This window comes from Mastigoproctus giganteus, chromosome 5 (assembly GCF_048544385.1).
Source record: "Mastigoproctus giganteus isolate SK-2022 chromosome 5, ASM4854438v1, whole genome shotgun sequence".
NCBI lineage: Eukaryota > Metazoa > Arthropoda > Arachnida > Uropygi > Thelyphonidae > Mastigoproctus > Mastigoproctus giganteus.
The window spans coordinates 196,087,569-196,111,149 of NC_143579.1; the positions used below are offsets into that span (position 1 = coordinate 196,087,569).

The 23,581-nt window shown below is 35.1% G+C and overlaps 1 protein-coding gene across 1 annotated transcript in view; it reads left to right on the top strand.

Annotated features, from left to right (window-relative positions):
* Nucleotides 1-23,581, top strand: part of LOC150085969 (leucine-rich repeat and WD repeat-containing protein 1-like) — a 129,390-nt gene that overhangs the window by 43,271 nt on the left and 62,538 nt on the right. Inside the window, exons 3-6 of the mRNA XM_090374758.1 lie at nt 5,512-5,628; nt 6,232-6,384; nt 12,253-12,537; nt 17,924-18,050. Coding sequence (XP_090230884.1) covers nt 5,512-5,628; nt 6,232-6,384; nt 12,253-12,537; nt 17,924-18,050 — 682 coding nt within the window. The remainder of the gene's footprint in view (nt 1-5,511; nt 5,629-6,231; nt 6,385-12,252; nt 12,538-17,923; nt 18,051-23,581) is intronic.

The following is a 23,581-nucleotide window of genomic DNA, read 5'->3' on the forward strand; positions in this document are numbered from 1 at the left end:
ACTTCATGTTCGTCCTCCAAGACTTTTTGCTTACAGTCAGTTCTGCTATAACGGAATTTGCTCCAACGCGAATGATATATTAGGGAACAATGTGGGTATAACGCAATTTTTGCGTTGGCTCGTGCGCGATTTCGTCAGGTGAACGCATAACTGGGCACCAAGCTGAACATAGCGACCTGCGCAGCAATACATACAAGTTCACAAAGCTTTAAAAGGGTCAAATGTGTGAGAGCTATATTTTCCATTTACTGTAGTTGTATTGGTCGGAGACACTGTTGTCATTCACTGTATTCACGAGATATTGTAAGTCGACTCATGTTTTCAGGAGCTCACAGTTTTCAGTTTGAACAGAAATTTCGTGAGGTGTGATAGTGTGAGCAGAGGAGTACATTTCTGGAGGTCACTACCATCAAACAGTAAAAACAATTTGCAGTTCCTGGTTTATTGGGCTTTTCTGCTAGTGCAATCTAATTATAAATGGGTAGTAAACTCGATCTTATTGCATTTGCAATAATACCAATAGCTGGAATTCTGTGGTTTTTGCTTTATTATGTTGAAATGTGTTTCCCTTCCATGAAATCTTCAAACATATAAAAAACATAAATAAATTTTCAGAATCTTTTCTTTATTCCTGTTTTTCAAGCTTCCTATTTTTAATGCACAAAATTGTTACGCATATCTCACTTGTGCAATTTGTGCATGCTGCATTCCTCGTTATTGATTGCTTATCTTTTTTACTGTTTTAAATTTTATAATCCAAAAAAAAAAAGTCAGTGAACAGAAATATTAATTAGTATGTATATATTACAGTGCTGTATTTACTGTAATATTTATTTATGTATTAGAAATTTAGGATGTTTAAATCTGTGTTAGCAGTTTTATTGGGTTTCTAACTTTTTTTAGTGTTTTTCTTACCACACTGAACTTTTTTTTTCTTTTTTTTTTTTTTTTGAGTGCTCTGCCCCTATCCCTATTTTCTTTCCCCATAAGCCCTTTTTTTTTTTTTTTTTTTAAGGCACGAAATGCCATAATGCAGAGATTTTTAGGAACACATGTACCATGTTATATCAGAACTGACTCTATTTGGTTCCCATCATAGAGGTCTTCTAGGTACTCTTTCTATCTTATTCCCATGTCTATTTCTAATCAGTAGTTTTCCATCTTTATTTCTTATTGCTGTACTTTTGGTTTTAGGATCTCGAGTATACGTGGCAATCATTTTGTATGTTATGTCAGTTTTTCCATCGTTTAAATTATCTTCAACTTCCTTGCATATTTCATCCATCCATTTTTCCTTTGTCCTTCAGCTGTATTCTTCTCTCTGGCTTTATTTCGTTCAACAAACAGGTTTTCTTGTTATCCATGACTTTCTTGGTTGTAGTCTCATGTATCCAAATACTTTGTTTGCTGTATCTTCCAGAGTCTTTTTCACTATCTTCCATTTGATCTGATCTTTTTTTGTTTCAAGTATTGAATCTGTTTCTTTCTTAAACTCTTCTCCCACTTTGTGTTCTTGTAATAGTCTCACATTCCACCTTTTATTCTTTGTTCTGTGTATTTTCTTATGCCTTGGCTTGCATTTTGCAATAACTAGTGAGTGATCGGTTTCTGTATCTCTTCTTCACTAGAACATAATCAGTCTGGTATCGTTGTAGGTCTCCTGGGAACTTCCAAGTGTAGCGTCTTCTTTTTGTTACTTCAGAAAGTGTGTTGCCAACGATTAATCCTTGTTGTTAACAAAACTAATATAGTCTTTCTCCCCTTTTATTTTTTACTCCAAGTCCAAATGGTCCTGCTTCTTCACATGCTCCTCCTTGTCCTACCATTGCATTGAAATCGCCCATTATGATTAGATTTTCTTTATCTTTTACTATCCCTATTAGTTCATCCAGTTGTTCATACATGGTTTCTATTTCATCATCATCACAGTTGCTTGTTGGCATATAGACTTGTATTATATTTAAATCCACTGGGTTTACCACCACTTTTGCCATCAGTACTCTATCACTAAGATGATAGGTGTTTGTTACTTTTTTCCCCCCCATTCTTTTGTCAGCAGAAGTCCAACACCATTTCTTCTCCTCTGTCCACTACTGTATATAAATCTGTAGTCACTGTTACATATGTCACCATTTCCCTGCCACTGAACTTCAATGAACCGTTTTGGCCTCAAGGAATTATGGTCAGCCTAATTATTATTGTTCCAACAATCCAACAAGTGCCTTCATAGCCAGGTGGGTAGGAGCGGCAGTGTGTAGCACATGCTTCTTGATTAGACCGGCGTTTGAACCCGTGACCACCAAATACGGAGGATGCGGAAAGGTCAGGGAATGACCACCAAATACAGAGGATGTGGAAAGGCCAGGGAACGACCACCGCATATCTCTGGAGCAATATGGCCTTAGTTGCTAATGCTCCTAAAAACCCAATAACAACAACATCCAACAATCCAATAGAAATTGGCTCATGGATATATTAACATTTTATGAACCCTGAATCATTGCACAAAAGCAGAACAAAGCCAAAAAAAAAAAAAAAAATTCTATTAGAATTAAACCAAATAACTATGCATACCTTTAATGTTGTTACTTGTGCCTGCTTTGCTGAATACAAACAGACAGTTGATGTGTAGCGGAATCGTTGACAATTCAAGCCTCATTTCTTCAATGGATCTGAGTCTCTCTCTTTGATGTTTTAATTTCAGTCAAGGTCGAAAAGCCCAGTTTACACAAATATGTTGTTGAATTAAAGTACAAATATGTACTTTAATTGCCATATCAGAGCTAGCCAGGTATTCTTTCCTTATTGACAACCAAAATGTGTCCAGCTGCACTTCAAATTGTTTTAATCGCATTGTTCTGTCTGCCTTCAGATCTGTTAGTTCCTCTTGTACATTCATCGGAAGAGATTTTGCATCTGCAACAATTGGTTCATGAACCCAGTTGAAATCTTCAACGCTCTCTCCAAAATAATCCTTGAACTTCTGCTGCAAGTTATCTAAATGTTCTTTAATAAAGTCCATCACTACTATATTACTAGCAGCAAGCGGCCATACAGTTGGGAACATCTCAAACGACCCATTTGCAATGCATTATATCTACAAATCCATCTTATTCTGAAAGCCTTGAATCTTATCCATACTCCTAAAAAGAATTTCGCTCTTGCCTTGCTATTTTTGGTTCAGCTCATTCAAGTGTAGGAAAATATCCGAAAGATATGCCAACTTAGTCACCCATTCATCATCTGCAAATAACTGCATACTCATGCCCCTCAGTTAAAAAATGTGTTGTTACTCCTTAAGTTCAAAAAGGCACTTTACCATGTTATAAACAAACGGGCGCCTCCGTAGCCAGGTGGGAAGGAGCAGCAGTGCATAGCACACGCTTCTTGATTAGACCGGGGTTCGAGCCCATCACCGCCAAATACGGAGGATGCGGAAAGGTCAAGGGAATGACCACCGCATATTCCCGGAGCAATATGGCCTTAGTTGCTAATGCTCCTAAAAACCAAATAACAACAACAACCAAGTGACAAACACCATACTTCTGTATGTAGCGGGTGTGGTGTGTTCAGATCCCATTTCCTGACTCAAAATGGAAAAAAAAAAAAAAAGCTGCAAAGTGAGGGGACCGTGATTTGATGAAGTTAATGACTTTTACTACTTCGTCCAGCACAGCTTTCAGAGCAGATGGCAAAGACTTGGCAACAATGGCATCATGGTGAATATTGATCACATCGTATGTCATGGAAGCAGCTCTGTCTGTGCAAACACTAATGCAATCCTTCCAATTTAATTCATTTTGGAGCATATATTCATTAGCAAAACAAAATATTTCTTCACAGGTGACTCGCTTGGGCAGTACTTTGCAAAAAAATAAATTTGTTGCAATTACATCTCCATCAATGAACCAAATGTTAGCAAGAAGTTGAGCGTGACTGCTAACATCTGTGGACTCATCGATCTGAAGTGAGAACTTATGACTGCTGTTGATTTTGTCCTTCACAATGAAATTTCAAATATCACTTTTGAAATATCACTGACTTTCCAACTGTGATTGTGTCAGCTGAGAGTAGAATTTTTGAAATTTCATTAGCAGCTTCTTGTCCCAGGACTATTTTCACCATCTCTTTACAAGCTGGCAAAAGTTTTGGCTGTTGTGTGTGTGTGTGGCTTTTTGGCCTTTACAATAAGTTCAGCTACTTTATAGCTAGCTTTCTGTACTTTTTCTGAAACACATGCCAATGAAGTCATGAATGTTGCCTGTTTTTTGTTTTGTTGCAACAACTGTCGAAAATAATTGATATCTTTTCATGTCAGAGAAGAATGTTTTGTTGAGAAATGCCATTTCAGTTTACTGGGAACCATAGCAGCATTGCTGAGTTTTTCTCTGCAGACGAGACACTTTTACGAATAGGTAAAAGTTCTCAGTTGTCAATTTCTAATCGTAATACGTATAGTATTATTTATAAGTATCCGGCTTCAGCAAAGTTCGCAGCACACCAGTTGTGGAACACTGTTATAGCAGACTAAACCATAAGGATGATTCTGACTTAGGCATAGGCATTTCTTCTGCCAAGGTTATGGAGAGCCTAAAACGAGAAGATTCTGTTCTTTTATTTAGTCAGGAAGTACTTTATTGCTGTATAACTACATAATGCACAAATTACTAATGAAAAGATGTTCTTATAAATGTTGAGAGCACAAATTTCAATTGATAGTGCATCATTTTCAAATTTGAAGTTTTTTGCAGACAAGCTTCTAGCTTTTTAGTGTCATTAAAGATAAAGAAATAGATGAAACAATGGTTGTTTTGCAGTATTCTTTGATATTATGAAATAAGAAGATATTGATATGCAGTGGTTCTTGTTTGAAGAACTGAGAAATACATAAGGAAGCTTGAATTTTAAAAAATTCTCAAATCGTGCTTGGAATTTTTAAAATTCCTCATAGTAGTGCTAAGTGTGAGAGAATATTCAACCAGGTGAAAAAAAACAAAACAAAAACTGAGTTCAGATCTTCTCTTTCTGGTGAAGCTTTGGAAATGCTCCTGACAGTCAAGTCTAAACAGTAGGGCCATTCTTACAACAAAATTTTGACTCAGCATTTCTGAAGATGGCAAAGTCAGTATCTTTCTTGAAGCAATCAAAATAAGTTGATATCTAACAGAAATCCACTGACAGAAAAATCCTAGGTAAGCTAATGTTTGAAAGCATACTCTACTGGTAAACAATCCTATGTATATATTTTAATCTGAAATGTGTTTGTTGGTGAATTTTAATTTCTAGTGCAGACTTTACAAAAATCTCCTGTTTCCCTCCTTATAATTGCCTGATATATCAAATTGATCTTGTCAAAGCTTTAAAACTATAAGTATTAAAGAGGTTGGCAATTTGAAATATTTATTCCATATTTTGTAATTGGAACTGAGGTTATAATGCCATGTGTCTTTTAGTGATACTTATTTTATAACATGCTTAATTTATTGACTTTTTTTTTTATTGTTTTAATAGCAAGCAGACAGATATATTGCAGTGTGCCTACTTCCAAAGTTGAAACTTCTGGATGGTAAAGATTGTTTGCCATTGAAAGAAATGAACAATAGAATAGAAGAAAGAATGTGGCCTCAGGTAAATTACATTTATAATACAGTGTTGAATATTAAAATAAGAAATTTATTTCACTTGTTATGTCTGCTGCTTTCTTCGTAGTGTAAATTAATATATATATTTTTTCCTTAATCCAAGAGTAGTGTTGTTATTTTATAACACAAGTAATGTTGCATAGCTGGACAGGTCCAGATTTTAACTTTAATATTTAAAAAAAAAAAAGGTATTTGGTTTTTTGAATTGTGCTTGGATCTACTAATGCTTGACCTTTTACCAGTAGACTGCAGTGTTTGTTAATTTTTTTATATACATAGAAAATAGTTGTAACTAGGTACTTCTGGCTCTATATACAACCAGTAGAACTATCAAATTTATATATTTAGAACACCTTTCCCAAAACATGAGTGACTTCATGGTGATATAGTGTAGAAAAAAACTAATTGTGGGAAGAATGGTTTCATATTTCTTAAAAAAAAAAACTTTTCTCATACATGCTTTATCAAGCCCTTGTATATTGTCCGTTTGTTTGTGTAAATTTTTTAGCCCTATCAAAAATGTGGAAATCAAATAAAAGATTTTTAATAAAGTCATCAATTAAATTATATCTTTGTTTCCGACTGTTAGGTAAACCATATATGGGATAGCTACTTTTCAAATGAATTCAGGGAAGATTTAACTAAAGAAGAAGTAGAAGATCTTTCAAAACAGTTTGTAAAGCAACTTTATCGATCAGCTTCAACTTGCAATGAAGCTCCAGAAAAATTTAAGAGATTTAAAGTAAGTCATTAAAAAGCTGAAACATTTACTTAATTGCATTTTTATTATATTGTCATTTCATACTGTTAGATGTATTAGTATTAGTAATGGCCGCATGGTGCAAGAAAGCCTATGGCTTATGCTGCACCAGCCAAAATAAAAAAATATCCGAACAAAACAATGATAAAAAAAAAAATAAAAAAATAAATAAATAATAATAATTAATAAAAAAAAAGGAAATTAAACCTATCGTCCTATGCGCTTCCGTTACCTGAATGTACTATCCAGATGACCTTTGAATTTCCCCAAACTGTCGGCCTCTACCACCCATGAAGGCAACTTATTCCAGTAATTTATAACTCGCTGGCTAAAATAAAACTTCCTGCAGTCCAATCTAAACATTTCCCCCCATAACTTGAATTTATGTCCCCTAGTTCTAGCATCATTTATAATCTTGAAAATTCCGTCCTCATTCATTTTGCTGATGCCTCTCAGAGCCTTTAACGCCTCAATCAAATCTCCTCTAAGGTGTCTAGTTTCCAAACTCTGCAACCCACACCCACGTATTCAAAGTCTTTCTTCATAAGGACACCTTTTTGCCGATCTCACCGGGCGAGTTACCCGTCTTTGCACCCTTTCAAGAAGCTCGATGTCTCTCTTTCTTTAGGTGTGCGGTCTCCATACTTGAACACAGTATTCCAAGTGTGGTCTAACATAAGCCTTATATAATGGGATTATCACTTCCCTATCTCTACTTGCAAAAGTTCAATAGATCATCGATAGGACACCATGGGCCTTCCTTGCAACCTGTTTACAATGCTCAGAGAATTTCATGTCTGACCGTATCGTTAACACCCAAGTCCCTTTCCTCCAGTACTGGGTTTAGTTGAACTCCACCAAGTGAATAAGTTATTTTGGGATTACTGTTTCCCAGGTGTAATACCTTACACTTTGTTGGATTAAAGCATAGCTGCCATTTTTCTGACCATTCCTGAAGTCTATCTAGGTCTCTCTGAAGAAGCTCAGCTTGACAGTGATCATTAACTATTCTACCAATTTTAACATCATCTGCAAATTTAGACATCACGCCCTCTATCCCTTCATCAATGTCGTTTATGAAAATTAAAAACAACAGTGGTCCTAATACTGATCCTTGGGGAACCCCACTTCTTACATCAACCCAATCTGAGGAATAGCCATTTATCACAACCCTCTGCCTCCTGCCCTGAAGCCATCCTTCTATCCATCTGAGGATTTTCCCAGTGATTCCAACCTGTTCCAGCTTATAAAGCAACTGCTCATGTGGGACTGAGTCAAAAGCTTTGCTGAAATCTAAATAAACAATGTCGAAATTATTCCCAAAATCCAGCTCGTGAGTGACCCTTTCGAAATAGCGAACTAGATTTGTTAAACATGATTTTCCCTTTACAAAACCATGCTGAGTATCCTTGAGAATTTCAATTCGATCCAAATGATCCTGAATTCCACCCTTGATCATTGCCTCCATGATTTTCCCTACTACTGAAGTCAGACTGACAGGTCGATAATTTCCAACTTCACTTTTAGAGCCACCCTTATGTATGGGAGATACATTTGCACTTTTCCAATCCAAGGGAATCTCCCCAGAGTCTAGTGATACTCGCATAATTAGCCTCAATGGTTCAATGCACTCACTTGCCGCCTCCCTTAAGATTATAGGGTATATTCCATCAACTCCAGGAGCCTTACTGGTCTGTAGACTCGAAAGTTTTTTCATTAAATAATCTTGCGAAATTTCAATATCATTAATTACATATTTTTTAACTTCGCTCCCACAATTTCCCATTGCCACAAAAGGTTTTTCATTTGTAAATATTGATGCAAAATAACTGTTGAGTTCATCTGCAACGGCAGCTGGTGTATTTAATACTATCCCCTTTCCCTTATGTAAAGGTCCGATCTGGTTTGTCCTGCTCTTCTTGGCATTTATATATGTGAAGAATTCTTTATCCCCCCTCTTTGCTCTGTTTGCTAGTGATTTCTCATAAACTGCCTTTGCCTGTCGAACCTTTTCTGTGGCTCTATTACACATCACCTTGTAGCTGTTATAGGCTTCAATACTTTTTATTGCTCTGTAACCTTTCCATGCCACCTTTTTCTGCTCAAGTAATGTGGCAACTTCACTATTCATCCAACTTGGAACCCTCCTTGTGGAGTATTTTTTTTAATGGAATATACGCATTCAAGGTATCTGTGATTAATGTTTTAAAAGCGTACCACAGCTTGTGAGTAACTGCTACATCAAATAATTCTGATTTGAAAAAAAGATTACAAGTTTTTACTAAAAAGTTGAGACTGTTTGCATAAGTACTACCAATAATAGCTCAGATTTGTCTATCTAGATGAATATACTTTCATGGTAGTTTCCTCACTGTATGCCATTCTACATTGTGTTACCCGTGTATATTAAAATTTATTGATGATATATAAAACATATTTTACCATTTTTTTTTTTAAATGAATGATTGAAAAGAAAGAATGAAAAGTTTGTATCGTGTTTTGTTTCAAGCTTGATAAAACAACTATAGAAATGTGTTACATTTTGCAAACAGTCTGTGGAGAAGAGTATTTATCAAAAAAAAACATTCATCTGGTTTTTAATATTCAAGTCAAACAAATTTCTCTTGTAGACAAAGAACATTTTAGCATCAGTAGAGGCATGTGATGCAAGAAAGCAAGTTTATGCAGCATCAGCCAAAAAAAAAAAATCCAATTTCACACAATGATTCACTCTATAAATTTGTCCACTCCTTCCTTGAATTTATTTAAGCTATCAACTTCCACAACGACAGATGGAAATTTGTTCCAACTATCAACCACCTTCTGACTAAATCAAATTTCTCCGTATCTATTCTACAATTGTCTTTCCTCAATTTTAATTTATGTCCCCTCAGGTGCGTAATCTGAAGAAGAATCCCATCAGAATTGAACCTGCTCAACCAATTCAAGGCCTCTTACACCTCAAGCAGATCACCTCGCAGATACCTAGTCTCTAGATACTGCAATTTGCAGAACTTAAGCCTTTCTTGGTAAGAGAACCCCCTTTGTTCCCTTCACTAATCTTGTTGTCCTTCCGTGTACTCGCTCAAGCAACTCTACATTCTTACTAAAATGAAGCCTCCAGACCTGTATGCCGTACTGAAGGCGTGGCCTGACCTTGCCTTATACAAAGGGATAATCGCCTCCTTTTCTCTACTAGCAAAATTCCTGTATATTATCCCATGACCTGCACTGCTTAGAAAACTTCATATCTGACTGCACAATTACTCCCAGGTCTTTTTCATTCCCTACCACCCTAAGTGTAGTACTACACAGTTGGTACATTTCTCTAGGGTTACTTCTATCCATATACAATACTATGCATTTGTCAATGTTGGAAAATACATTAATAATAATAATAATAAAGTAAATGCTGGAATATACATTAATTCAAAGAGGCTGGTTTCTCGTTAGTCATGATTTGTGTGAAAAACAAACTTCCTTCTGAAAGCGAACACCACATATTATTAGATCTGAACTTGCAGAAAATTTCTGCCATAACCTGTTAATGGGTAAACAAAATGAAAATCTGCTGTTTGTCATGATCTTCAACAGAAAATTCAGAATGAACAAGATTTGTTATCAGAGGTTATTACAAGTGATGAAACCTGAGTTTACAGAAAAAAGCAGTTATTCCAATTGGGAATCTCTGCAGTAGCATTTGAATATTTCCTTCTAGAAAAGTTTATAATTGTTGCCATTATCTTACAAGTCATTACATTTGCAATCCATATTGAACTGGAGCCATACACTAACTCGGTAATTTACAGAAGTTTTATTACGATAAAATAATATAAGATTAAAAATAAATGTAAATAAAATCACATAAAATGTGGTATGAAGTGTTAAAATGTACTTGAATAAAAATATAAAATACATTGAATAAAATTCTTCACTCTAGCTTTTGAGGGTGATTGCCTTCCTTCCAAATTGTTATCTTTATTGTGATTGATATGGTGCACTTAAATATTAATAAAGCAGGATTGCTTTATTAATAGTCTATGGCACCAAAAAAAGCAAGCATGCCATATAAATCAATGTTATCTACCAAAATATTAATGAAAAATAGCCTCCAAAAGGGGAGGGGGTGGGAACCAGTCCCTTCAAAAGCATTATAATATGAGGTTACTGTATACTAAAGAAAGAAAGAAAATTTTTAAAATAATAAAGAAAGATAAGTATCTTTCTTTGTTATTTTTTACAAAGCATAACCAACTGCACATTGCTTAATAAAAAGATGAAATTCTGAGTTGCAAAACGAAGGCATTGCACTTTCAGCATTATAATGTCCCCAATAAACAGTCAAGCGTTGATCATAATTTGTCGTGCGGTACTTTGATGAGATTTTTGTTTCTAACTATCTATGACCTAGCTAATTAGGAAAGACTGAGTTGAAAACAAATGCTTCGAAAAACATTCCCATTGTTTTAAGTCTACATTGATGCTGACAAATGTTACATCTCCCCATATAACTCAGAATTCTCTTCCAACATTTCTACAACTTAAAATGACAATCGTATCAAAAGAGAATAATTTGATACTGTACTAATAACATTCTTATCCAAAACAAATTGACATGTTGCTAAAAGCTTTATACGATGTTAACATTAATTGTTAGTGAGATTACTACTGTGTATATAAACTAATAACCAGTGAGCCCTGATGAATATCATATGTTTGAAGAATTGTTACCTAATTGACCAATCATTCCATATCTGCAGGAAGGTATTCCGAATCGCTAAAAGATTCGTTAATTAAGTCAGTGAATTCCCCACGAGTCAGTCTCCTTACAGCACACAGTTCTCAACGAAGTGGATAAAAAGGTAAAATTTAAAGGGAGCATATCATGTATAATGATACTGTACAGTATTTTTTAAATCCGTCGAGTTGTGTTATAACAATGTTTGACTTTGGTTTTTGCAGTAGTTTCGAAATAGACAAGTTTTGATACCCAATTCTGGTTTTGAATTTCATTGTAGACATCTTTCAAATGATTCATACTAAGATACGTATAAAACTATATCCCTGGTTAGGGAATGTTGGTAACTTCAAAATACGTCACTTTTTGAATAATTTGATTCAAATTAATGAAGGTGTAGTGTAGTCCACTTTGTTAAAGCTAATGTCATTTTTCCAATTCCACAATGTGTAACTTAATTTTTAGGACAGTGGCAAATTTCTGAAGAACACTGTGACTCCAGCCATTTACCCCAAGTGACTTCTTCCTGTGATGCTGCAACATTGTTTGTAGACTTAATATTGCATCCCCACCAGACTCCGAGACTGATGACTGGTCCTTGCCATCTGTCTTGGTGATCAGCTGTCACATAGTCTGCCAGAGATAAGTTTTGAATGTCACCATCACTCCTTAGCCTATCATTAATAAAGAAGTCATTCATTTGCATAAAAGGAACTTGTGTGTTGTTGTGCAGGTCTTCAATGTTGTTAGCAGGATTATCAGAGATGTTATCAAAAACAGGCAAGGCCTTGTTGTTTATATCTTATTCCTTATAATGCTTTTTGATGAGGGGGGTAAGAAGAAGCAAAAATATTGAAATTTAGAATTTAAAATTTTTATATTTAAAATGATGTAAATTGAAGACTGCCTATATCTGTACTCATTGCTTTGAGGCCTTTATCTCTAATATTTGAAATGTTGCTTATATAGCATAGTTGTCGTGTTTTTTTGTTTTTAATGAATTGTAATGATATCTAGTAATATAAAATTAGTTTTGAGATTATATTCTCTGAAATGAATAAATTAATATAAAATTTTGATTTATGTGATACTATATTTCCTTTTGTTTTTAGTTACAAGCTCTTGGATATGAATTAGTAGCGGCGAAAATGAATAAATTTCGTGGTACTGGAGCAATAAATAATAAATTAGACCAAACAGAATGTCATTCTAATGCAAGTTCTATATCTTTTCCTAAGTGGTCAAGTAAATCATCAGGTCTAGAGTCCTTGTCAGCTTTTGAGCAGGTATCTAAAATGTATAATAAGAAGGCCTGCAGTCCAAGGAAAGATAAAACTATTAATGATGTGAAAATTTCTACACCTGTCAAAAGAAAAAAAGAAGATGAAGAGGCAATAGTAAGTCTGCAGGGCAAATGTTGACTGTCTAATGATTACTTTTGTATTTTTAATACATATTCTTTAACATATTTATGCTAGCTAATTAATTCTGTGATTGTTACTACTACTGATTTCTAGGGATTTTTCTTTATTTTTACTGTCTCTGAAAGGTTTATATGCAGTTGTTTCATTATGTTAAATGAAACACAATTGCTTACTGTCCACAATTTATTATCTTAATAAAAAAGCAGGGTAAGGTATTTCTTAATAGTTTGCTTGATTGATTATCGGTATTGGTTGATTTTCTTCCCTTTTTTATCATTTAGGATTCTGCATAAGCATGATAGCAGTATTTCTGTTTAAGTGGCAAAGTAGAATGTTTTTAATTTCTTGCAACAGCAAGAGAATCCATAGCAGTGTGAGTTAAATCTGCCTTGTGAGCTGTTTTAGGATAATACATTTTGTTGTACTTTTTTTTTTTTTTTCTTTTGTATGTGTAACTTCACTCTCAGATATCAAAGCACTTACACTTTTCACCCCTTAAAGTAAAGAAAGTTATTACTCTTTGGCAAAGATTATTGTTATGAGCCACATAAAGCCAGAAGTCCAGTACTGGTAACTAGGAGCATGAATAGCATGCAATACAACTTTGTGCTACTGCTGTGTGCTGTGTTGTATAACCATTATGTTTGTTCAGTTCATTCTGTGATTAGTGACATGTCCCACCTGAAGGAGCAAAGTTTGCATCAGGTTTAGATGTCCTCTAAATTTGGAGAAAACAGCTTTTGATGACAATGCTATGAGTAGGATACATTCATCTGAGTGGTGGACAGGTTAGTGCTGTTGCATCATATTTGTACGTGAACTGCCGAAGTAGATAAATTGGCATTGTTTTAATTATATCTCATATTGTGTAAACCACAATGAGTTGCCATGATATTGCACTACCTCGACTAAGTAACGCTTCACCAATGGAAAGACTAATGTTACTTATTTTCAGCGGATACCACCACCTAGATGGCACCGTTTCGAGGCCTGTTGTCCTCTCCTCAGTGGGTGGGTAAGTACCCTGGTGTTCTAATAACAACAACCACTATAACCAGTAAAACTTCCATGTAGTTTGGGGCTTTAGCCAAAAATTGCCATAGTCTATACTGTTACACACCATCAGGCATCTCTCATATTGTGGAGTTGTACTTCATAACTGGGTTCTATTGCAACACCAGGGTACCTAACATGGTGTTGCAATAGTGAGAAAAACCCAACTTTCATCTCGCTTCACTCACCGAAGAGAGGCGAACAAGCCTTGAAACAGTGCTGTATAGGTGGTGGCGCTGAAAATAAGTAACATTCGTCTTTGCATTGGTGAAGCTTTACTTATTCAAGATAGTGCAATATCATGGCAACTTGTGAAGGTTTTCACAATATGAGATATAATTAAAATGATGCCAATTTATCTACTTCAATAGTTCACTAAGTACAAATAAGATGCAATAGCACTAAGCTGTCCACTAATGAAACTTCCACCTAGTTTGAGGCTTTAGCCAAAAAAATTGCCTTAGCCATCTGAGTAGTTTATAGAGTTCAAAAGTGATCAGACATCAGTTGAAGATTTTGAGCATTTCAGTTGATCATCTTTGAGTTGGACTGATGTAAAGATGGGTAGAGTGGATAGAATCATCTACATAGATTGATGATGTACTGTTAGTGATATGGCCAGGGTGTTTGATCAATCACAAAGAAATGTTGGCACATTTTAATGTAATTGAAGGTTTGGGCATGAGTAAGGTTGCCAAAAAGTTTGTTCCTTGTCTTTGTATCCAAATCTGCTGGATCACATCAGAATGGACAAAAGCTTTTTTGAGAGAGAGATGAAAGTTGGGTATAAGGGTATAACCAAAAACAAAGCAATAGTTTTCACAGAGGACACTATTCTTCACCAAACTCAAAAATAGCTTGAATTCTTTATGAGATGTTTGTTAAATAAAAAATATCTTTATTGAAAATTTGTAGCCATTTAAAAACTTGGTCTTGCTCCTTAATTTGGTATATTGTGCTCTTTCATTTTCTTAAATAAATAGAACTTACAGAGGATTGAAGTTGTAAAATTACTTTTTAATAATTCTATGTAGATGCAGAGATTTCTCATTTCAAGAAAGAAATGAGAAATCTCTGCATCTGTACAGGATTATTACAAAACATCTATGCACAAATTGCTGTTCATTAATTAGTACGCTGTAAATAAGCAAATTCCCCCTCCCTTTATTCGGCAAGCCTAATATTATTTTGGGAAAAATTGGAAAGAGAATGCAGTACTAAGCACAAGCTGACCAAAACCATCTAAAATCAACTACAGTGGAACTTCTCTATTATGAACTTCTATTTAACGAATTACTCTATTCTATTCGTTAGAACTTCTAACGAATTTTTTCGCAAAACATTGCACCTTGAAACGAAATTACATGTAAAATTAACCCCATATAACGAAGTGTTAGTCTCTCTATAACGAATTTTTAAAAAAAATTAGTAAAAGCATTTTTGAACATTTTCAAACATTTACTGCTAAACAGCCACTCAAATATACTGCCTCCTTCCTTCAGAAATTGCACATTAGCATCTGGAATTAAATAATCATCCTTTTAGTGAACGCTTGTGGCCCGTAGGAGGGTCTTTGTTTCATTTTTGTTACAGTTATTAAACCAAATGGGTTTTCTTAAAAGTGGTCGTAAACTTTACAATAAATAGGGTAGATTTGTAAATTGATGTTGGCTCAGGAGAAAACAAAATTTGCTTGGTAAATTTTTAGCATGCTGCGGTGACAATACATAGACTGCTACCATAGTCGGTTTTTAGTAACGCCTACTGAGTGACATTCGCTTCTCACATCAACTGTACCACGTGACCTTCATTTCAATCATTATATGATATGTCCGTTCTCGTCTAACTGGACTCCCAGTAGATGGTTTTCATGATTTTTTTTTTTTTTTTTTTTTATTTCGTTCGTCATCAATCACATAGGCTATATGCTCTTGGTTTTTTTTTTTTTTTTCCTCCCTGAAAAGTAACATACAGCATATGTTAATCATAAAATTTCTTTTGTGTATTATGAATGAAAGCAGAATAAAAGAAATTCACAAAGTCGTATATTTCTTCAAAGTGAGTGATACTGTTGACTTGGCAAGCGAACGTCATTGAGTAGGCAGTACCTATACTAACAATTCACTATATGGCCAGCGCAGCGAAGTTTGCGGTGTATGTATCTGCAGGAGCTGCAGTCCAGTAATTTTTACAATTGCAAAAACAATGTCGAAGAGAAAGTGTTTAAGTATTAATGATAAAGCAAAGATTGTTATGATATTGACCAGGGTTTTAAGAAAAAAGATGTTGTAGAGAAATATGGCAATTTGTAAGCAGTTTATCTATGATTTTAAAGAATCGAGAATCAATTTTAAATGCAATTGAAGGAGGAGCAGACGAGAAGCGAATTAAGTTGTGTATACACGAAGATGTTGATAAAGCTGTTCTAAAATGGGTGCAAATGATACGTGAAAAGAATATCCCAATATTGGACCTAATAATTAAGCAACAAGCTCTGAAATTTGCATAGTCCCTTGGACATACAGAATTTAATGCGAGCACTAGGTGGCTAGATAAATTTAAGAAGTGCCACTGAATTGTGGAAAAGGTTATTTGTGGAGAAAGTGTTAATGTAAGCGAAGAAGATTGCAACAGTTGGAGGAACAATACCTTAAAGAAGATTTTGGAAGAATATCAGCGTAAGGATGTTTTTAATGCTGACGAAATGGGTTTATTCTTTAAATGTTTACCGAATAGAACACTTGCTTTTAAGGATGATAAATGTTTTGGCAGAAAACAAAGCAAAGAAAGAATCACTGTGCTAGTTGGAGCAAATATGACAAGAAGGGAAAAATTAAGACTTTTAGTCGTCGGAATATCAAAAAATCCAAGATGTTTTAGAGGCACAAAATCTTTGGAAGTTGACTACACCTTTAATAAAAAAGCATGGATGACAAGTGATATTTTTGAAGAATGGATATTAAAACTAGACAAGCATACAACAAAAGAAAAAAGGAAAATCATGTTGGTAACTGACAACTGTCCGGCACATCCTGCCTGTATTTCTGCCAAACTTAAAAGTGCGAAGTTGTTTTTACCACCAAACTTAACGTTAAAACTCCAGCCAATGGACCAAGGCATTATTAAAAATTTTAAATTTCATTATCGAAAGAGAATAATAATGAAGATTGTCAATGCATTATCTGAAAATAGAAACTTGGAGGTTACAATTAACCTTAGAGATTGCATCTCTGAACTGGCAAAAGTTTGGACAAACGATGTCACTGAATACACTATTCAAAATTGTTTTTCGAAAGCGGGATTTGCATTGAATACAGAAGTCGAACAACGACTGGAAGAACATGATGAATCGCCCCTTTCACAACTGAAAAACTTTTGGACATTATTAGAATCGTCCAGAAACATCGAAAATGAAATAACAATGGATAGTTATGTTTATGTAGATCACAGCAGAACATCCAAATGAAGATGAAATACTGCTGAACAGTGTTAGACGCGACCATGATTACGAAGAAATTAATGATGACGCTGAAGACACATCAGAACAACCCGTAGAAAAGCCAACTCGCGAAGAAATGATTAACGGTTCGTATGGGTCTACAGTTTTGTGAAAATGTTCCTGATAATGTTTTTAATTCTCTGAATAAATGTGAGGTTTTCTTTGAGAATCAGACAATTTTTTTAATTGTACTGTGGAAAAACGAAAATTACAGATTTTTTTTAATGTGTGATACTTACCGGCGAAAATTGTGTAAACGTAATTTAAATAAGTATGTTTTTGAAATAAAATACATTAAAAATAAATGCAGATTCGTTTTCATTTTCTAACTAGATAATGATTTCTAATAAAAAAGATATTCTCTGTATAACGAAATTTCTCCATAACAATTTTTTTCGCCGGATTTATCGAATTCGTTACAAGGAAGCGCGACTGTATATCAATTATTTGCTTTCAAAGAGAAAGAACTTGTTTAGAACTCACCACTCACCAAATATAAAAATAATTATCATGAATTTTTAATGCATTACTCATTAATTGTATTTTGATCAGTCAATTATGTCACTATATGCAATGAAAGGATATCACAGTAAAAACCAATATGATACCAGAATTTTGTGACACCCCAAGTGTTACAATATCTACTTTGGAAAGTTCTATTCTAATCTAACACTAAAATGAGATATGAACTTGTCGTGAAATCGATATGAAATTGTCAGTAATGTTATTTCTGGAATAATTTTTAATAAGATAATTCAGAGTTTTTAATCTTTTGTATATTCTGATTATTATGAATTAATTTTTAAGGCAGGTCAACCCCAATTTGAATATGAACCACATGTATTTCTGCGTTGTCATTCAGCTAATAATAGCCCTAGTAACTCTTCATCTCAGATATGGCGGGCATGCTTTGAACCTGATACATCAAAACCAGGTAGGATAATGTTAATATTTGAATAAAGTTGTTTTCTTTGTTTTAACACCCTGTCTTCCATATAATATTAAGAAAGAAGCAAAATTTAACCCTCATTATTTTTCCCCCTTGTGTGTTTCATAATTCATTCATCAAAGTTCATCATTAATTTTAATTTAATAGATTTTTGTTCTTGGATTACTACTACCACTATTACATATTTTTCATGGTTCATATGAGTTTCTGGTCATCACAGAATTCTCGGTGATGCAAACTTTGTTTCTAACTGCAGTGTCTTAATATATTGGCGCCTCCGTAGCCAGATGGGCAGGAGCAGCAGTGCGTAGCACACGCCTCTTGATTAGACCGGGGTTCGAGCCTGTGACCACCAAATACGGAGGATGCAGAAAGGTCAGGGAATGACCACCGCATATCCCCGGAGCAATATGGCCTTAGTTGCTAATGCTCCTAAAAACCAAATAACAATCAACAACAACCTAATATATTAAGTGAAATGATACATATTAAGAAAATTAATAATAATTATTAATTTCTACAATAGGTTACGTTGATCTCTTATGTTGCTATCTTTTTTTTATTTTTTATAATAATAAAGAATAACAAAAAAAAACGATGGTGGCAGATAAATCTGATAAAATGAAATATAGCAAGCCCAATTATTCTTCTCTGGAACATACTCCAGTAATGTCAGCAGTGTTGTCATAAAATGGCTGAATTTGAACTTCTGTTTAGGACAACTAACACTAATATAAAAGGGCTAACAGAAGCATGGTGCCATCGAAGTTGGTGATGAGTTCCATTATAGTTTGTATATAATATCGGTGTTTAGATACACCATAGACACTCTTAAAAAACTACAAAGTAGTTGTTGCGGGCATCATTTGCTCTTTCTCATATTGTGCTCTGCCTTCACGATGAGTTGCCATGATACTGCACTACCTCAAATAAGAAACACTTCACTAATAGAGAAGACTATTGTTACTTATTCTCAGTGAGTACCACCACCCAGACATGTTTCAAGGCTATTGGCCTATCATCATATCAAACAACTACTTTGTAGTTTCTTAAGAGTTGTCTATGGTGTATCTACACACCGATATTATATAGATATTAAACTCTTAATGTGTTATGCCTTGTGCATTTAGTTATTTTAAATATTGTCATATACACCTTTTGGCATCTCTCATATTGTGTGATTATCTTCACAACTGGGTCGTCATGTCTGCAATACTAGGGTACCTGCCCACCCACTGATGATAGGCCAATAGCCTTGAAACATGTCTGGGTGGTGGTACTCACTGAGAATAAGTAACAATAGTCTTCTCTATTATTGAAGCGTTACTTATTTGAGGTAGTGCAATATCATGGCAACTCGTCGTGAAGGCAGAGCACAATATGAGAAAGAGCAAATGATGCCCACAACAACTACCTTGTAGTTTTTTAAGAGTGTCTATGGTGTATCTAAACACCGATATTATATAGATACTAAACTCTTAAAGTATTATGCCATGTGCATTTAATTATTTTAAATATTATCTTATACACCTTTTGGCATCTCTCATATTGTGCGATTAACTTCACAACTGGGTCGTCATGTCTGCAATACTAGGGTACCTGCCCACCCACTGATGATAGGCCAATAGCCTTGAAACATGTCCGGGGAGCCTGATATTCAAGGAGTTTCCGAGAATGGGTAACAACAGTCTTCTCTACTGGGGAAGCGTTACCTATTGGAGGAATTTGAGTTTTTGAGTGGTGTGAGTTGAAGAGTTACTGTCCCTTTCATTCTTCGACATGTTTCTTTTCCTCTTCCACTACTACTATTACTTTCCCTCTACCTTTTTACTTTTCTAAGTCTAATAGGGACAAATGGTTTGAATTTTATAATTCATTTGTTTGATCTGGTCCAATGGGTTTTTTTTCACATTAAATTCACAATAGCCTTGAAACATGTCTGGGTGGTGGTACTCACTGAGAAAAAGTAACAATAGTCTTCTCTATTAGTGAAGCGTTACTTATTTGAGGTAGTGCAGTATCGTGGCAACTCGTCGTGAAGGCAGAGCACAATATGAGAAAGAGCAAATGATGCCCACAACAACTACTTTGTAGTTTTTTAAGAGTGTCTATGGTGTATCTAAACACCGATATTATATAGATACTAAACTCTTAAAGTATTATGCCATGTGCATTTAATTATTTTAAAAATTATAGTTTGTATAATGTATTTAGGAAAGAAGGGGTGAAGGGGTCATGCTTCTTATCAAAAGCAGCCCGAGTGCAAAAAAAAGCTTTTGCTGAGTCCGAATTTATGTTTGTCAGTATAGAATCTGTGTAGTGTGAGTTAGTAGGAAACAAAGGAACAATTAGAGTGGGAGTAATCTACAGACCAGAAGATTTTAAAGAATATGAAGAGAATCTTTACATGAAAATGGAATGGGCAAGCAAGTGTGAATGTCTTATTGTGGGTGAGTTTAATCTACCCCAGATTGATTGGAATAAGTGGAAGGGAAATTCACAATGGTTAAAAGCTTTTTTAAAACAAGATGATTATTATTTGTACCAGCATATTATTGAAAGTACTAGGGGCTAGAATATTCTTGACCTCTTCATTAGTAACAAATAAGATGACATCATAGGGCTTAAAGTACAGGAACCATTGTCAGGAAGTGATCATGCAATCGTCAGTTGGAAGATGAAGAAAGATGTGATAGTTAAAGAAAGTCATGGGTTTTAACTTCAGAAGAGAGGACTTTGACAGCTTAAGGCACTATATGGCATCTGTGAACTGGGCAGATTGCCGAGGGATGGCGAATACATTTGAATTATGGAATACTTTTAAAGCAAAAATCACAGAAACCAAGAATGCATACATTCCTTTAAGAAAATATTGCAGGAGGAGAATGTTGAAATAGATGACTGTGAAGCTGGCTGGTCAAGTAGAGCAGAAAAAGATATCAAAGGTACCGAGCAATGAAAAGTACTTAAGCCTACTACAGGTAGAAGTTGATCTGTAATAGTATCACAAATAAGGTGAGGAAGGCCGAGGCTGCATATGAGAAAGCATTGGCTAAGAAAGCAAAGAATGGAGACAAGCAATTTTTCATGTATGGAAATACAACAAAGAAGGAAGCTAATCAGATAGGACCCTTGTGTACTGGGTGTGGGGAAGTCAGCTAATGTTGTGGATGAATTGAATCGGTACTTTGCATCTGTGTTTACTGACAAAAGACCCCTAATGCTGAAAAGAGGCTGAGCAAGAGAGGATAAGTCATATGAAATTAGTGATGTCGTAATTTCAGATGATTGTTTAATAGAAAAACTTTTGAGCATAAAGGCAAGTAAGGCTCCCGGAGTTGATGGCATATACCATGTAGTTTTGAGGGAGAGTGCAAGGGAATGTATTGAACCATTTAGTTTAATTATGAGGGCATATTTGGATTTAGGGGAGATTCCTTTGGATTGGAGAAGTGCCAATGTATCGTCAATATGTAAAAGTGGTTCTAAGAGTGAAGTTGGCAACTACAGACTGGTTAGTGGTAGAAAAAATCATAGAGGCCATGATTAAGAGTGCAATCCAGTGACATTTAGATAAATATGGCATTCTGAAGGGCACACAAAATGGCTTTGTTAAGGGTAAATCGTGCTCAACTAGCTTAGGCTATTTTTACACAGTTACTCATCAGTTAGATTTATGGAATAGTTTCAACATAGTTTATCTGGATTTTAGCAAAGCATTTGATTCGGTCCCTCATGAGAGGTTACTGTATAAGCTTGAATAGGTTGTGATTACTGGTAAGATTCTAAGATGGATTTCTTGGAGGGCAGAATGCAGATGGTTGTGATTAATGGATATTCTTCAGATTGGTGTAAAGTTAAGAGTGGGGTCCCTCAAGGATTGGTTCTTGGACCACTGTTGTTTCTCATTTTCAGAAATGACATCAACAAATGGATAGAAGGCATGATGTCAAAATTTGCGGATGACGTAAAGGTTTGCAGAGTCGTTAATGATCAGTGCCAGGCGGCACTTTTCAGGGTGACTTGAACAGACTTCAAAGATGGTCAGAGAAGTGGCAGCTATGTTTTAATGCTGCTAAATGCAGGGTCTTAGGTTTGGGGATTAGCAACCACTGAATAAATAATACATGTGAGGTTGAATTAAAAACAGTGGAAGAGGAAAGGGATCTAGGAGTTACAATATGGGCAGATATGAAGTCTTCTGAACAGTGTAAACAGGCAGCCAGGAAAGCTCATGGTGACCTATCGATTTTTCGAATGTTATCCTGTAGAGATAGGGAGGTCATAGCCGCCTCCGTAGCCAGGTGGGAAGGAGCAGCAATGCGTAGCACACACTTCTTGATTAGACCGGGGTTCAAGCCCATCACCACCAAATATGGAGGATGCGGAAAGGTCAGGGAATGACCACCGCATATCCCGGAGAAATATGGCCTTAGTTGCTAATGCTCCTAAAAACCAAATAACAACAAACAGGGAGGTCATAATCTCACTGGATAAGGCAATTATAATATCACATTTGGAATACTGTATTTAAATATGGAGATCTCATATTAAAAAAGACATTGAGTTTCTTGAAAGGGTCCAAAGACAGGCAACTCAAAAAGTGAGATTGGCATATATGAGAAAAGACTCCAACTATGTGGGCTACAGATATGATGAATGAAGGTGGAATTCTCACTGTTATATAGAATTCTGCAATTAGGGGGTCATAAATTTAAATTACTTGAGGTTTCGATTAGATTGTAGGAAGTTTACTTTGGCCTGTGAGTCATTGATTGATGGAACAAGTTGCCCTCGTAGGTAGTTTTGGTTGACAGTTTGATTGAATTGAAAGGTCAACTGGATACTTACCTGTGCGAGGAGAGAAGCATATAATTTGTGTTTTCTTATCTATTTAGTAGTTTGTTTTTTGTTTTGTTTTTTTCTCTTGTCACTCCAGTAAAAGCTTGCGGCTTCCTTGCACTATATGGCAAATACTATTACACTCAATTATTTCATTTATACTCTTACAAAATTATTACAAGCTTTCACTGATAAACAACAAAATGGCAGTTATCTACCATTTTGTTATTTATCAGCAAAGTCTTGTAAAGCATCATATCCCAAATTTTTTGCATGTAGTAGTGGCATGTGATGCAAGAAAGCAGTGTATGAGCTTATGCAGCATCAGCCAAAAAAAAAATTCACACAACCATTCCCTTTAAATGTTTGTCCAGTTCCTCCTTAAATTTATTTAATCTATCAACTTCCACAACAACAGATGCAAGTTTGTTCCAGCAATTAACCACATGCTGGCTAAAGGCAAATTTCCGCACATCTAGACTTTCCTTAATTTGAATTTATGCCCAATTAGGTTCATAATCTGAACAAGTAGAAGAATCCCATCAGAATTCAGTGTGCTCAACCCATTCAAGGCCTTATACACCTCAATCAATCACCGTGCAGGTGCCTAGTCTTCAGCCATTGCAATTTGCAGAACTAAAGATTCTCTTGGTAAGAGGATCCCTTCATTTCCC